The sequence below is a fragment of the Saimiri boliviensis genome, chromosome 3 (genome assembly GCF_048565385.1).
Source record: "Saimiri boliviensis isolate mSaiBol1 chromosome 3, mSaiBol1.pri, whole genome shotgun sequence".
In the NCBI taxonomy this organism is placed as follows: Eukaryota; Metazoa; Chordata; class Mammalia; order Primates; family Cebidae; genus Saimiri; species Saimiri boliviensis.
This window is the reverse complement of record NC_133451.1, coordinates 34,897,529-34,914,997: the sequence shown is the minus strand read 5'-3', so window position 1 is coordinate 34,914,997 and position 17,469 is coordinate 34,897,529. Positions and strand designations below refer to the sequence as shown.

Genomic DNA, 17,469 nt, shown 5'->3' with positions numbered 1-17,469 from the left:
AGTGAAATGGAATTGAATTCCAAAGAGAATTGCTGAAAGAATAATAGTTTATTGCTAGCTGCCTGGACATGGAAGGTAAAGGGGGAATATATATCTGAGAAATGCCATTCCTGAAAGTATGTTTCTCTTCTCTCTCTACTTCCGCTCAACCCCAGTCTCCTCCACTTATCAATGATTTTATTGGGAGGTAGGGCCTGTGGCTAGGAGTTAACTGTCTTTCTATTTAAAAATTGAGTCTGTCAAGTGGCTTAGAAACTTTTGTTTGGAGCGGGGAGCTTATCAGTTTCATTGCCTGTTACATGATATGTCTGTTCTGCTTAAATGAGTCTGGCCATTCTGCTTTGTTTCATACATGTGACTTTTAAGAGCTTTCCTAAATTGATAACATATTGGTAGCTCAGTATAGCTTACATGTTTGTTTTCTTTCTTATAGTGTTAATTCTGAAGACCTTTCAATATACTCCAACCTACCCTTCCTCATCCTAGCAACTACCAAGAATAGGGTAGGGTTTTCTGATTCAGTAGAGGTAACAGTCTGCTGTAATTTGATTGAAATAAAATATCAAAATGTGGTAAATGAGATAGTACCTATTAAGGTGCATCCCAAGATTTATCTCTGGGAGAATTTAGTGCTTTGAGGAGTGCATTAAACTTTCAAACTTGTTATACTCACACACAAAAATTAGATGGTTTTCCCTAGTAGATTACTTAATGGCTTCCTTTAGCACTTTAATTATGTACAATAGTTGTTTTCTTCTTCAGTTAAAAGCAAATATACATGACATGTCCCTCCTTTATTTCTTTTGTTTTTAAATCATATTACTGAGTTTTCTATGCTTAGTAACTTGTATATAAGATCATGGCTAGCGTTTCTATTATGAACCATATGATATATGAAGTCAGTTTCCTTGATTAGCTCAGAGGGAGCCAATGGACACTGAGTGACTATATAGCAAAAGTATGGCAAAAGGGTTGTTTATGTGGCATTAGAAATATTAATGCTCAGAAGATAGAAACTAGGAAAATTTGACATCTAAGAAGATGAGTGTGCAGTATAGAAGTGTGAGGATTGCAGGATTCCAGAGAATGGAGAAGCCAAAATCATAGGACCTAGACAGGAGTGCTTACTAGAATCTCAAGAAATATTAAGGAAGGATCCTACTGCAGAGATCCTTCTGCAAAGTCTTACATACCAGGACTTTGAGCTCTGCTCAGAAGAGACACATGGGACATGAAACTTTCACATTTACAAATTAGCATTTGAACCAACACCTGATGAGGTCTGGAGAGCAGATGTGATGGACACAGCTGGCATGAGCTTTGTACTGAACCAAATTCTTCTGGAGCAAGGGAGCTTTCTGTCTAGCATAAGGTCAAGGGAGTGTGAGTGAAGTATCCCAAAGTTAAGGGTCTAACCAGTAACTGAACAGTTTGGAAGAATGAATTACTGAAGCCATTCAATTCATGCCCTTGATTTTGTTACATACAGAGTTACACAAAAGGTACGCACAAGTGTTTAGCTTTATTTTGGCCTTTAATTGGTGGATTTCTACTTATTTTAACATCTTGGCAACAGATACGAATTTAGTTGTGAGAGCTTAAAAAAGTCTTTTAAATCATAATATTTATCATAGATCTTTATATTTCAAAGTATTCTTTGTTCTTGCCTCAACCCTAACATATATTCCTTTCAAAACGTTCATCCTGAGTCCCTTAATATTGTGCACTCTGAAGTTTATGCTCAATATACTCAATCACATATAATGATTTTTAAAGTAAATGTTAATATTTAAACAGTATTTAAAATTTGAACAACATTTTCCCCTAAGTCTGTCTTCTCTATGACTATGAGTTATTTACTTCAATATCAGACATAGGCTCATTTCTTATTGGCAAAAAAAATGCAAGATGTATTAATTTGAACAAAAACGTAAAGTACTGTCAGAAGTTTTGAATGGATTTTACTGACTTAAGCCATATAAATAACTGTATTTCACAATTTGATTATAGCTTGCTTTTAAAAATACCTATGTCTAAATCAACAAGGCATTATAAATGATTCTCTTGTACTAAATCAGCTATATGACCAAGTATATACAATCTTTAACAAATTTCTTACTGTACTTAGCTATAAAAATCCTTTAAAATATTGCTCTGTGGAATTGAATAATAAGGCATTGTACCAGAAGACAAATTTAGGCAGTGCATTTTTCAGTAATTATTTAGAAGTCACAACATACCTCAAAAGAACCTATTATTATGACAGTGTGATTAATGAAATACTGTCTGAAGTCTGTATGTGTATCATGAAAACTATTGAGGTTTGTTATGTGTGTTTATTCATGGTTAGGATCAGTCATGTGATTTGTATATGAACATGGAATGACTACGATTCCATTAGGATGGAATGAGTTGTAAGAAACTATTTGTATTTTTAACTTTTGTTTTCTTATGCTAATTTTAAGTGTGAAAATTTGTATGTTATTTGCAGATTAGTAAATGTTTTTCCCAAACATATTAAGGGTTGTTGGATTTAAGACTTTCTCTCTCTTTTTGAGGTGGAGTCTCCCTGTGCCACCCAGACTGGAGTGCAGTGGTGTGATCTTGGCTCACTTCAACCTCCACCTCCAGGATTCAAACAAGTTTTCATGCCTCAGCCTCCTAAGTAGCTGGGACTACAGGTGCACACCACCACACCTAGCTAATTTTTTCTATTTTTAGTAGAGATGGGGTTTCACCCTGTTGGCCAGGCTGGTCTCAAACTTTTGACCTCAGATGATCCACCCACCTCAGCCTCCCAAAGTGCTGGGATACCAGGCATGAGCCACCATGCCCAAAAAGTATTTGTGTTTTTTTTTTTTTTGAGACAGTCTTGCTGGGACATCCAAGCTGGAGTGCAATGGGGTTGATCTCACCTCACTGCAACTCCCACCTCCTGGATTCAAGTGATTCTCCTGCCTCAGCCTCCCAAGTAGCTGGAATTACAGGCACGCACCATCATGCCCTGTTAATTTTTGTATTTTTAGTAGAGATGGGGTTTCACCCCTGGCCTCGAACTCCTGACCTTGGGTGATCTGCCTGCCTCAGCCTCCCAAAGTGCTGGGATTACAGGAGTGAGCCACTGTGCCCGGCTAAATTTTTTTCTAAAGTTTTCTTTTGTCAAGTTTGGAAATAATGCATGGATATTTAAAATTCTATCACCTTAATACCAGGAAGGAATTAGGCTGATGACCTGATACAGTATCCTACCATACACTTTGGTGTATCTTATCCTATGTAACGCCCACAGCAATCCTTCAGGATAGGTGTCGTTACTGTTATTATACAGGAAAAGCAGAAGCTGATACCTTAATGACCATAACATGGCTATTTGGTTTGAGATTTCTCTTTCTTTTTATTGTTATTCAGTTCTCAAGTAAGCAGTTGAATATGTATCTGGATTTCAGGGGAAAGTTTTAGACTGGAGATATATGGACAAATTTATGCATCATAAAATACAAATACAAATTTGATGTTCTCACAAAAAAAGTGTTTTTGTGTTACGAAAGTTCTAAGTGTGGCACATTGTTAGTTTGGCACATGAACTATGATTGCTGGTATAGGCTCTACACTTTTTATGCACACAGCACCTTTTATTCATCAACTGCAACAAATACAGGCCACGAAAGTACAAGGTGTATTGTGGTTTTGGTTTTGCTCTGTATTTATTTATTTCTGTTAACCAGACCTAGTCTTCAATCCCCTTTTTTTAAATCACTTACTAGTTTTTGTGTCTTTGGGCAGTTCATTTTAATTCCCTCAGTGTCATTTTCTGGTTTATAAAACCAGATCAAAAATTATCTAACTTGAATGTCACAGAATACGAATTCCAGAAACACATTTAGCCATCTTTAGAATATGCTAAAAATAAAATGTAAAAATAATGAGAAAAAGATGAATCATTATAAAAATTTAGGTGGAAAATTTAGGGCATGCATTTAAACTATAGAAGAACATCTATTGCTGTGGCCCTGCCTCCTCTTCTCCCACCCTACAAGGCCTGTGCATGGGCAGAGAATTGTGGGGCAAAGGAGGGGAGCTTTTCTGACCTAAGCCAAAGTTTTCTTAGGAAGAAAAGAACCATCTCAGTGCCCAATGCCCCTGCCAATACAAATCAATTCAAAAATAGGTTCATCTGACATGTCTTTATACATCACACATCATCAAAATTGATTTTAATAATAACAGACATTTTGTTAGCTATCTGTGATATTTTAATACCTCTAAAAGCACCTTCCCAGTCTAGCTAAGTGGACCTGACTTTGAATTCTGATTACAGCACTCTTTAGCTGTGTGCCTTGGATAAGTTTCATGATTATTTCAAACCTGTTTCTACATCTATAAAATTATATTAAGTGTAATTAATCTACCTGAAAGTGTAGTTCTAAGCCTTTAATGAGACAGTCATGGAAAGAGCTAGCCCCGTGTTTGCCTCATGCTCCATATACACTAGGAGTGATTATACGAGTTGTTAACTAAGGAGTGGTCAGATTATTACCATTATGTTATTGCTTCATGCCTTCACATATTCTGTCTTTCCCTTGCCTTTTCCATTCCCATTGTGTTCCTGGAAATTCTATAATTTTATTTGTCCCCCACCACAGTGCCTAGCACAAAGCTTGATAGTAAGAAAAAGTACATTTTTGATGGAAGAATGAATGAATGAAGAAACTGGTGAAATAATGGCAAAGAGATTAAACAGTTCTTTGGTGGAGAGGAATTTCCTCTTATGGCTGGTCTTGAGAAGTGAGAGTCAATAAGCTTTTTCCCCTTAAAGGCCAAGAGTTAATGTTTAATAAGTCTTAAGGTCTCTGAAACAACTACTCAACTCTGTCCCTGTAGCATATACGCAGCCATAGATAGTACGTAAGTTAATGTGAGGCTGTGTTCCAATAAAACTTTATTTTTATAGGACTGAAATTTGAACTTCATGTAATTTTCATGTGTCATCAAACTTTTGTGAAATTTTGTTCAACCATTTAAAAATGAAAAGATTGTTCTTAGCTCATGGGCCATAGAAAAATAAGCAGAGGATTGGATTTGGCCTCCAGCCGTAATTTGCAAATCTCCGAGCTAGAAATATAATATGTAATCTAAACTAGAGGGAGTTGTAGCTTATTAGTCAAAGACCATTAGACTCAACATAATAATAGGAAAAGGATATCATGGAAATGTGAGAAGCCCTGTCTAGTGATATGTTATGCTTAAACTTAGACTCAATTCTTGTAAAATTCCTCAGTTTCTTCTCTGAGGCAGCAATCGCTAGAAAAGAACATGCATTTAGAATTGGGGTTTTACCAAATATCTTATGTTCTGACTTACAGATGAGAGTTAAACCTTGGGTACACATAGATATGAATATGAAAACAGTAGATACTGTGGACTCCAAAAGGAAGGAAGAGGATAAGGGCTGAAAAAACTTTTAGGTGCTATGTTTACTCTCTGGGTGACTTGATCAATGGAAGCCCAAACCTTAGCATCACACACCCTTGTAACAAACATGCACATGTACCCCTGAATCCAAAATACAACATTTTAAAAAAGTGAGTTTTAATCTCCTTCAGTGAGCTCTGCAGCCTTGGGGAAGCTGCTTAACCTTCCTAAGCCTTAGTTTTACCATGTGAGAAATGAACATAATTGTCACAACTTTTTAGTGTTGTTATTAGAGAGTATATATAAAGTCTGGGTGTCTAAGAGGTACTCAGTAAGTTGTACCTATTAGCAAAACAAGCAATTATTGAATGTTTAGATTTAGTTTTTCAAATCTGTTGTTTTTCAAATCAGTTCTGTTTTCTTCTGCTATTTCTTTTCTTTAAAAACGTAACTTCTAAGTTCAGAGGTGCACGTGCAGGTTTGTTACGTAAGTGAACTTGGGTCATGGGGGTTTGTTGTGCAGATTATTTCATCACCCAGGTATTAAGCCTAGTACCTATCAGTTACTTTTCCTTATTTTCTCCTTTCTCCCACCCTCCACCCTCCAGTAGGCCCCATTGTGTGTTGTTTCCTTCTATGTGTCCATATGTTCTCATCATTTAGCTCGGCCTTGTAAGTGAGAACATGTGGCACTTGGTTTTCTGTTCCTGTGTTAGTTCACTAAGGATAATGGCCTCCAGCTCTACCATGTGCCCACAAAGGACATGATCTTGTTCCTTTTTCTGGCTGCATAATACTCCATGTTGTAAATGTACCATATTTTCTTTATCCAGTCTATCGTTAATGGGAAAATTGCTACTTTAGCAATTTTGCCTTTCTTACCCTTGCCTGTTACACATTTATAAACATTTCTTTAATCCCTTAAGAATTTATGGATCCAAATCTGAATTCTTAAAGATGTTTCCTTTTTCATCTGTGTATTTGCATGTTTTATACCAGCAGGGTTCGAAAGAAATAGAATACAACCATATATATAATTATAAGTTGTCTAGTAGCCACATAAGAAAAAGGTAAAAAGAAACAGGTAACATTACCAGTATATTTTATTTAATATCACATATCCAAAATACACTTCGACATGTAATTAATATTTTTAAATTGTGATATTTTACTTTTTTCATACAAAATCTTTAAAATTTATTACATACTTTATACTTACAGCACCTCTCAACTCAGACTAACCATATTTTGTGTGATTTCTAGCCTGTGGCTAATTGAACAGCCCAAGCAGGCCCATCTATGATAAACAGCAATATGTCAGGCACGTGATTTTCCCAGAAGTTCACCTTAGACTTTAGTGGTAGTAAGCAAGTTCTTACTTTACATTATTAAAACTGACAGTATAGAAATGTTTTGTATTAGATTTCAAATAAGTAAAAATGTACCCAACTCACAAAAGTAATGCTGTACTTTACAGACCGGAGTGCACTGGGCAGCATCAAAGAAGGAATCTTGAAAATCAAAGAAGAACCATCCAAAATCCTATCTGGAAATAAGTTTCAAGACCGGTATTTTGTTTTACGAGATGGGTTTCTCTTCCTTTACAAGGATGCGAAGGTATAGTATTTGAACATGCATACATTTTTATTTATGTGGGTATTAACATTATATTTTACACTGCTCTCAGCCATCTCTCTTGGAAGTCACTGCCTGTAGAATATAAAATGCATGGTAAGCCGATGATTTCCTGCAGCCACCGGGCTGTGATATTAATGCACTCAGTAACATGGTGAAGAATTTTATAAGACCTTTCTAGGCACCTCAGATATTGTAGGGCAGCGAATGACTTAAGCCCTAAAGAAAAGTCTAGTATGTGTTATAAATCAGCATCTCAGTCAATAAAGCTAATAAAGAATGTGTGATACTCTAAAATAAAAGACTTCAGATTAGCTACTGGAAATTAATAAAAGGTACAATAAAATGGTAAAACCCAAGTTAAAATAAATCTCATTAGTATCTTTCCTATACATTTGAATAAATTAACACATTTAATTTTATATGCATTAATGTAATCTTATTGACATATTCCCTGAAGTTTAATTCCCTAAAAGTTCTTATTAAATAATTGTGGAATGGATAAGAGAACTAGAGATACAAAAGAGGGAGTAGATAATGGCATAGCTATACAAATATTGAACTTAAGTTGGGTTTAGTGGTTCACATCTGTAATCCCAGCATTTTGGGAGGTCAAGGTGGGCAGATCACAAGGTCAAGAGTTTGACACCACCCTGGCCAATATACTGAAACTCCTTCTCTACTAAAAATAAAAAAATTAGCCGGGCATGGTGGCAGGTGCCTGAAAAACCAGCTACTTGGGAGGCTGAGGCAGGAGAATCACTTGAACCGGGGAGGCGGAGGTTGCAGTGAGCCAAGATAGAGCCATTGCACTCCAGTCTGGATGGCAGAGCAAGACTCCATCTCAAATAAATAAATAAATAAATAAATAATAAAAATATTGAACTTAACATCAGAAAATCTCATCTCTGTGAAGAGCTACTTGCATGAATAAGTAACTCAGCCTCTCAACCTCAATATCCACATCTGTAATTTAAGATAGTATGAGTTCTGCATGTCAGGTTGCTTTAATGCTTAAAAATATATATATGTATTCTTTAAATATTCTCTGGGTGCAGTTTGTACGAGTTTGTTCACTTTATTAAAATTCATTGAGCTAAATATTTGTGTACTTTTCATATATGTATTATATATACACTACAATTTTAAAAATCAATGCATTAGGATAAGTAAAGCAAAACAAAGATGTGCACAGGCCCCACCCCCAGGGATTTGGTTTTTATAAGACTGTTATAGATGCTGTTAGCAGCATTTTTCTTTAATTTTTTGAATTTTTTTTTAGCTTTTAATTTCAAAAGTACAAGTGTTAGATAGGTAAACTTGAGTCATGGGGATTGGTTGTACACATTATTTCATCACCTAGGTATTAAGCCTAGTACTTATTAGTTGTTTGTTCTGATCCCCACCCTCCACCCACCAAAAGGCCCCAGTGAGTGTTGTTCTCCTTTGTGTATCCATGTGTTCTCATCATTTAGCTCCCACCTATAAGTGAGAACATGCGGTATTTGTTTTTCTGTTCCATGTTAGTTTGCCAATGATAATGGCTTCCAGTTCTATCCATGACCTTGCAAAGGATATGATCTCATTCTTTTTTATGGATGTGTGCTATTCCATGATCATGGTGGATAAGTTTTTGATGTGCTGCTGGATTCAATTTGCCAGTATTTTGTTGAGGATTTTTGTATCAATGTTCATCAAGGATACTGGCCTGAAGTTTTTCTTTTTTGTTGTATCTCTGCCAGGTTTTGGTATCAAGATGAGGCTGACCTCATAGAATGAGTTAGGAAGGAGTCCCCTCTTCTTAATTTTTAAAAATAGTTTCAGTAGGAATGATACCAACTCTTTTTTGTACATCTGGTAGAATTCAGCTGTGAATCCATCCAGTCCTGGGCTTTTTGTTACTACTTAAATTTCTGAACTGGTTATTGGTCTGTTCAGGGATTCAATTTTTTCTGGTTTAATCTGGGAGGCTATATGTGTCCAGGAATATACCCATTTCTAGTTTTTCTAGTTTATGTGCATGGAGGTATTTATAGTATTCTCTAATGATTGTTTATATTTCTGTGGGGTCAATGGTACTATCTCCCTTATTGTTTCTGATTGTGTTTATTGAATCTTCTCTGCTTTCTTCTTTATTAGTCTAGCTAGTGGTCTAATACTATTTGTGAAAGTTCTTTTTAAAGTTTGAAACATTTTTAAAATCAATAATAATAGCATGCTCATCCAAAGATACCACTAAGAATTTGAATAGGCAAGCCCCAGATTGAGAAAAGTCTATTAATAGATGTACTAATAGTCCAAGATTGAGAAAACATATTAATTAACATATATCAGAAGAAGGACCATATCAGGAATATAAAGAGCTCTTCTAAATCAACAATAAGAAAAATAGTTCAATAAAAAATCCTGGCAAAGGATAGAACGGACATTATATGAAGGAAGATGTAGAAATGGCCAATAACCCATTGAACCAAAAGTGTTCAACATCATTAGTATCAGGAAATTAAAATTAGAACCACAAACACTATTTTATGCTCATTGGTATGACTAAAATCTTAACAGTGATAACATCCAATATTAAAAATGATGTAGAGTAATTAGAACTCCCACATAAATTGTTGATGGAAGAGTAAAATCACATGATTACTCTGTAAAACTATTTGTCAGTTTTTAAATGAAGTTACTAACATAATCTCTACCCCATGATCCAGCAGTTCTACTCAGAGATAATTATAGTCACAAATGCAGTTGTACAATAATGTTCACAGGCAGATTTATTCATAAAAGCTGATAACTGGAAACATTCCAAATGTCCACCAATAGGAAAATATTCTATTCATATAATAGAATACTACTCTGCAACAAAAATGGTTATTAACACAAGTGAATTTTTAAAACCTTTTGAAACAAAAGAAGCTTGACACAAAATAGTATCATATAAATCTGATCATAACAAGTCTAAGAACAGGCAAAACCCTTCTATGGTGATAAAAGAAAGTATTTCCTTAGGTTGGGGGCAGAGTTTGCTGCAGAATTGCCAAGGAAAAGGGTCAGTGGGGTACTTTGTAGATAGAAATTTTCTTGATCCTGTTTTGGATGGTGGTCACGTATGAGTATGCAGCAACAATTCTGTTTCTTTGAGATTCAGGTCGTACCAAGGCAATTACTTTAAGTGTAGAATGGAAGTCAGCAGGACCGGAAAATACTTTTTATACTGAATTATAAAATTCACTTGGGTAAACATTGCTTACACACTTTTAGTGAATGGTGCTTCACTGTGTTCTGTTGTAGAGATGCACAAAGAAAGACCATGGTGTAACATCTGTTAATACGTTATGAAGAAAGAAATTTTGGCAGCTTTCCAAAGCTGCGGGTGTATTTTGTGGCTTCTGTTCAGCACTCCCTGTGCTTTAATTACTTTCCCTGTATATTCCTCCAGCAGAGAAGCCTCCATGTGGGCATGAATAAATCATAGTAGCATCCAGTTCTGTGTATGCATTCCATGTTTGCTTTCCTCAAGGGCAATGGAATGTCCAGGCAGGAGACTAATATAACAGCCTGAATTGTGCAGCCCTTATCACAGGTTCATATTATATATGCACTTGAACCACCACTTGATATCCAGAAGGGAGTCTGGATGGGTATCAAGTGGTGACTGTCATTTATTATCATTCTTCAGTTTTACCCATAGAGGAATAGTAGATTTTATAGAATTACGGGGTTACGTGATGGAGCACATCAGATTTTAAGGTTCATGAACTTTAGATTTATGCTTGTGAAAATACAGGCTGGACTTCACAGCTCATTATTCTAGTCAACTAGAACTGAATCTGATAGAATTTTGTTTGGTTTTGTGCAGTGGGCCACCCATCTTGATCTTCAAATGACTGATTTCTTTCATCACAGTTCCTGCATATACATACTATGTTGGTTAAGGATCACTCTTGCAGTTGGATATCTGCCTGGGGTATTTAGAAATCAACCTGAACTTTTTCGTCCCATCAAGGAACTGACACTTTTCATTGTGTAGCAATAGAAGGTTGCTAAAAACAAATATAGTAGTTTGTGGTAGTAGCAATGACAGGGCAGTCATAATGGCAGCAGCTAACGTTGAAGTTGCCATTAATATATGTGTGCTTTTCTATGTGTAACAGAGTTCTATATATTCTATTTGGATTATTTCATTTTATCTATACAGTTATACCATGAGATTGCTACTCTTATTATTCCCACTATGCAAATGAAGAAATAGACTCTCAAAGACTTTACATAACTTGTCCAAAATCACATACACAGTAAGTGATGGGGTCAGAATTATTCCCAGGTATTGTACTTCAAAGGCTCTATGCAGAAACTTACAAAGGAAATTTAACATTTGTATTACCTTAGCATTTTTGCTGAAAGAATTTTATGAGTGGTAGAAAGTAAGTTGTTTTCATTAAATAGTATCAAATATTTTAAAATATGGAAATGCAAACAATTCAGTTTTTACAGTATTTTCTCCCAAGGGGATGCAGTTTAGTATCTGCCACAGGGAAGGCTGTTCATGCAGTGACTTTTACAGATGGATTATTTTTGTAAGTGAGATGAGGAGTCTCATACCCCTCAATGTAAAAAGTTTTGCTTTAAGAATTTGTATCTGTTTAAAAGAGTCATCTTGCTAAATCTAAGCTACCTTGCATAAACTGGGAGGCAGTGATAGTCCCAAGAACTTGTCTTAAGACAGTGCTCTTTAAGGACACTGAACACATTTTTTAATAACAGTGACCTAAAGTTATGGAATTATTATCTGATTATTAAGTGTTTGAAAGTTATATTTGCATATTTGTCAGAACAAATTAATGTAACTGACACTTTAATGAGTATATTTTGAAAAGCAGATGAGAGATTTATGCTTTTTCTTTAAACTCAAACTCTGGTTATTTTCAACACATGACTTCATTTTGTTACTTCTTCGTGTTACCAGTCTATCCCTATTAATGTCGATGGTGAATTCATTGGCAATGTTAATTTTTCAATTGATTTTACAGTAAATTATCAACAGTAAAATCTCCCAACTTGAGTAAAGAGTTATCATTTGTTTTAGTGGTTGGCATTAATATATGTGTGCTTGTATATATTTTTTAAATGATTTAGTTAAAAGAGAGGAAAAATGACAAATTGAGAAGTGTATTTAAGGAGACTTTGTGTTAATTAGAGATAATTTATGAATGCTCATTAAGAACAAATCACAGTAATACACAGGGGAAGATATCTTTTGTTCTGCAAGTTTTCCCTGCACAGAAAATGTTAATTGTTTTCAGACTTAATTTACATAAAAGGTGAGAGGTTTCAGAGAATATAGCCATTATACTGTTAATGGTGTGAAGAAAGTAAATGGGTAAAGGAGGTCATTAAAAGTTGCATACACTTTAATAAGCAAATTCTTTTTAGCCACAGGAATACTTTTTTAAGCATACTCCTTTAATTAGCTTAGTTAAAAACTTTACTTTAAAATATAATGACTGAAGCAACACATTTCAGACTTCATAATAGTCTAGTCTATTGAACTTTTTGGAGAAATTCTCTATAAAATTACACGTACCAAAAGAGAAAGTTGTAATAAGCCAACAGTAAAGCGATCTTGCCAAACGACATTTCCTTTTATAGAACTTTCCATTAAGATCTATATAGCTCCACTTTATGAATATTCAGTTTCAACATGGAAATGGAAAAGAATGTGTTTCTGCAATTGCTAATCTCCTCAAATTATATCATTCGTGTGGTTTGTTTTTTTTTTTTTTTGGACAGGCTATGGTATAAAATAATGAGCTTGAGTGCCAGGATTGACTTTGGGCAATCAATTAAATTACTTCAGGCTCTCAATCTACTTATTACCACAAGTTTTTCAAAATGTAGGCAATCCTGAAACGTCAATGTCCTGTGTAAATGAAGACTGTCTGGTTCAGGCATAGTGTTTCTCATTCTCAAATATGCAAGTCCTGTCTTCCTCATACTGCTAGAGTTGTAGCCTACCCTGCAGACTCCGTTGGGACTGTGTCTGAGGGAAGACCAATCTACATTATTAAAAGGAACGCAAACCTCGGTTGTGATTTGATTAACCTCTGACACAGGTGGCTAGGAGTCACCTGTACTGCATACATTCCTAATAGCTCTCTTCTCCTTGAATATATCCTATTGTGGGCACTTACTACCTTACAAAGCTACCTCACTGTTTCATAATCAACATTTCAAATTGTTAAAATGCTCTTTTTTAAAATTCAGCAAACTAGCAGGCTAAGAAATCAATACCCAAAGATCAGTCTCCAGTTGAATTTAAAAGAGAAAATGCATAAACTACTTGAAAACAACCTTTAAAGAAGTGGAGGTTTATGTGAAGGAAACTATAGAACTTCTCTGATAGAAGTAAAATTGATGTTAAATCTACTAATATTGATTTATAGAGTTAATGCGATTATTTTAAAGTTTGCCAAGAAAATTACTTTTAAAATTTTCAAAAATATTTGATAATTCACTTCAAAGGATAGATAAGAATAATTTGAAGACATTTTGGGAGATAAGAAGTAAAGTAGTTTTGAATTATTTTCCCATCCAACTATTAAGATATACGGTGAAATTAAAATATCTTAAGTACTGTATTATAATCCTTGTATGAAAGTGAACAAAGAGCAATGGTACCACAAATTTAGGTAAAATATTGTATGTTAGGATTTAATTTTTCATAAATATGCCACAAAAAAGTACATGTCTGAAGGAATGTTTGTTCAATAAATTGGGGTAGTATAATTGTCAACAACAAAAAAAATTTATCTAAATTATTATTTATACTGTATATTAAAAATATATTCAGATTGACAAAAGATTTAAATTCTGAAAAATACTGACCCTTAAAGCTACACGATCATAAAACTGAATATTTATCAGCTACATGGGAACACTTTAACTTAAGCAAATGTTAAGAAAGTACCCTCAAAAGACCAATATGTTTGACTTATTAAAAAGAAGGTAAACAATGAGCTAGGTTAAGGCAAAGAGAAATTTGGACAGAATATTTTATTTAAAAAGACAAGGCAATTTTATATTAGGTACATAAAGAACTAGTACAAACAAAGACATGGATAAACTTTACCACATCAAAACTGCCGATGGCTAGCCAATACATAAATACACACTTAACATTTGTGTTACCTTAGTGGTTTTGGTAGGGTAAGTAAATGTACTCTATCAGTTTAGCCAAGATTTTTTTCTTAATCATATTCCTAGCCTGTGACTCAGTGGTTATATTTCTAGGAATCTAGCCATAGGGGAAAAAATTCAAAATATGTTTTTTTAAAATGTTATCTACAATGATAGTAATAACAAAGTTACTGATAATAGAGGTTAGGAATAAATTCACCATGTAAGTTCCAGGCCTTTGGTTGCCACAGCATTATTTCTGATCATCTTCCTGGTTACTTTTCCCTCTCTATTTCTTTTATATCCTCCTAACCTATTTGCTCTATGAAACTAATTTTTAATTTTATGAACGTGTGTTCCTCCCTTTTCTAATGTGACTGCTTTCTGAATATTGGGAGTGGTGTGAAGAAATATATAATGATCTAGGGCCAACTGTAAATTTTTAGTAGTCTATTTTAATTATTAGAATAATTTTTATTTGGATATTTGAGATTGCTCAATATATGTTCATATATATTCACAAGTCTGTTTTCCATGATTCCGAAATCAAAAAAGTACAGAAAATCACAACTCATTTGGTGGCAAAATCTAACCCAAAACAACATGAAGATATATATATCCTTTATCTTGAAAATATGAATATTTTTTAATACAAGGTACTGCCCCAGTCAACACTGGTGATGTGGAGTTACAAACATATAGCATATGTTTTAAAATATGAGAAATCGCCTCTGATGTGTATTAGTCAGGGTCCTCTAGAGGGACAGAACTAATAGGGTAGATGTATATATGAAGGGGAATTTAAGGAGTATGGACTCCTACAGTCACTAGGTGAAGTCCCACAATAGAGCAAGGAAGCCAGTAGGGGCTCAGTCTGAGTCCCAAAACCTCAAAAGTAAGGAGGCCAACAGTGCAGCCTTCAATTTGTGACTGAAGGCCGAGAGCCCTGGCAAGCTGCTAATGTAAGTCCAAGAGTCCAAAAGCTGAAGAACTTGGAGTCCGATGTTCAAGGGCAGGAAGCATTCAGCACAGAAAAAGATGAAGGCCAGAAGACTTAGCAAGTCTGCTTTTTCATCTTCTCCTGCCTGCTTCATTCTAGCCACACTAGCAGCTGATTAGAGAGTGCCCACCCCGACTGAGGATGGGTCTGCCTCTCCCAGTCCACTGACTCCAATGTCAATTTCCTTTGGCAGCACCCTAACAGACACACCTAGGAACAGTACTTTCCATCCTGCAATCCAGTCAAGTTGACACTGAGTATTAACCATGACATGATGCACATCATCTGACCCCAGGTGTTTTTGAATCAATAATTATAGAGCCATGTGTGGGTTTGTATATACATGTGTACACATGTACAACATTAATATGTCCAAAGTTATCTACTAATATGTATTTGATTGTATTGTAAATTGAAAGACTCTTCATTTACTGAACTCCTGAAATGTTTATGAAACATTGATAAACTAAACAATTCTAAACTCAATCATTAAGGCTCAAGGAAAATGTAAGGAAATGTGTAAATCCATTTAATTATGAATTTTTTGTTTTCCTTACAGAGTAGTAAACATGAAAAAATGTTTTCTCTGAGTTCAGTGAAGTTTTATCGTGGAGTGAAAAAGAAAATGAAGCCTCCAACAAGGTAAAGTTTGAAAAGGAAGTGCTGAAAGTAAAAAAAAAATTATGGGAAATATGTCTGTTTCAGGATTTAGGGATCAGTGGCATTAGTCTAACTTTTCATAGAGTAAGTTTTAGGCAAAATTTTTAGGTTGTTTCCCTGTCACAGGGTTCTTGCGGCAGATCAAGGAACTCGTATGAGTAGATAAGGAGGGGTGATGTTCCCACTGAAACTGAGACCAAGCTCCTTGGTCATTGCAGTCTCTCTATGTGAAGTAAGACATCAAGGGAGGTCCTGTCTACTGGGAAGTTCATGGCTTCCTCTGCATCTCATTCCTTGAGCTGTCACATGACAGTCTGAGGGTGGCTCAGACAAGTCTGTACACAGGAAAGCAAATGCTGCGCTCTGGCTTCCTGATGTTTGGCTTCTATAGTGTTTTGGTTCTGGTTCTGTAATTTTCCCTGTTTACTGTGCTGACTTTGGGACTGGAAACACATAGCATATGAGTGGTAGAGAGGAGGTGGATGCCTCGTACAGATTGTCTGCCTCTTTAACGCTTCATATACCCCAGAGTTGGTTTATACCACAATTTCTTATCAGATTACTTCGATTAGCTAATAAATGTTTGCACTGAGTATCATGAATATCATTTTAATGAACTATATGTGCTTGCTTCTGAAATTTTGTGGCTGGAAATTTCTTTACTTTTGCCTTCATACTCAGTTTCAAAGCCTAGCACATACACCTGTGTTTTATTAGGCATGTACTTTAATTCCCCTAGTATCAGTACTCTCTATGTACCATCTTATTTCAGTCATTTTCGTAGATAGTTGGCCTTATTCAGTTGAGTATCTTCTCAGACACAGCTCTTCTCTGCCCCATAACATTACAAGCCTCCTTCCCTCTATATAAAGGTGTAGCCAGATCCCTTAGCATTTAGCATTCACCTGTAGCTAAGTCAAACACATTGAATCATCACTTGTGGAAGTCTGTGCATTCCCACCATTAAATCTCATCTCTGTAACATCTATTCCTGTTTTCTGCCTTGTAAAATGTATCATTTTAAATTTATGGGTCTGTGTGTGTTTTTTTCTATGTAATGCAGTTGGGGATTGACCGCATATTCAGAGAAACATCACTGGTAAGTTAACAGCTGACAACTTTTGGATGTAATATATTGGTGACAACTTCAGGAAAAGAATAACTTCAGTAATTTCAGATAGAACTACAGACAGAAAGTGTTTCACCTAGGAGAAATTAGGGTTGTTTATAAAGACTTTGAGTCTAAGAAGAGGAAAACAAAACCGGGCGTGGTGGCTGACACCTATAATTCCAGCACTTTGGGAGGCCGAAGTGGGTGGATCACGATGTCAAGAGATCAAGACCATCCTGGTCAACATGGTGAAACCCCGTTTCTACTAAAAATACAAAAATTAGCTGGGCATGGTGGTGCACGCCTGTAGTCCCAGCTACTCAGGAGGCTGAGGCAGGAGAATTGCTTGAACCCAGGAGGCGGAGGTTGCAGTAATCTGAGATGGAGCCATTGTACTCCAGCCGGGTAACAAGTGAAACTCCATCTCCAAAAAAAAAAAAAAAAAAAAGAGGAAAACAGATTTTTACCAGGGTTC

At 35.4% G+C, this 17,469-nt stretch overlaps 1 protein-coding gene across 6 annotated transcripts in view; it reads left to right on the top strand.

Annotated features, from left to right (window-relative positions):
• The window catches only part of ARAP2 (ArfGAP with RhoGAP domain, ankyrin repeat and PH domain 2), a 189,991-nt gene that overhangs the window by 155,609 nt on the left and 16,913 nt on the right, over window positions 1-17,469 (top strand). For all 6 annotated transcript variants that reach the window (XM_074395987.1, XM_074395988.1, XM_074395990.1 and 3 more), the window contains 3 exons: window positions 6,890-7,029; window positions 15,783-15,865; window positions 16,947-16,982. In XM_074395987.1, the coding sequence (XP_074252088.1) occupies window positions 6,890-7,029; window positions 15,783-15,865; window positions 16,947-16,982 (259 nt within the window). The remainder of the gene's footprint in view (window positions 1-6,889; window positions 7,030-15,782; window positions 15,866-16,946; window positions 16,983-17,469) is intronic.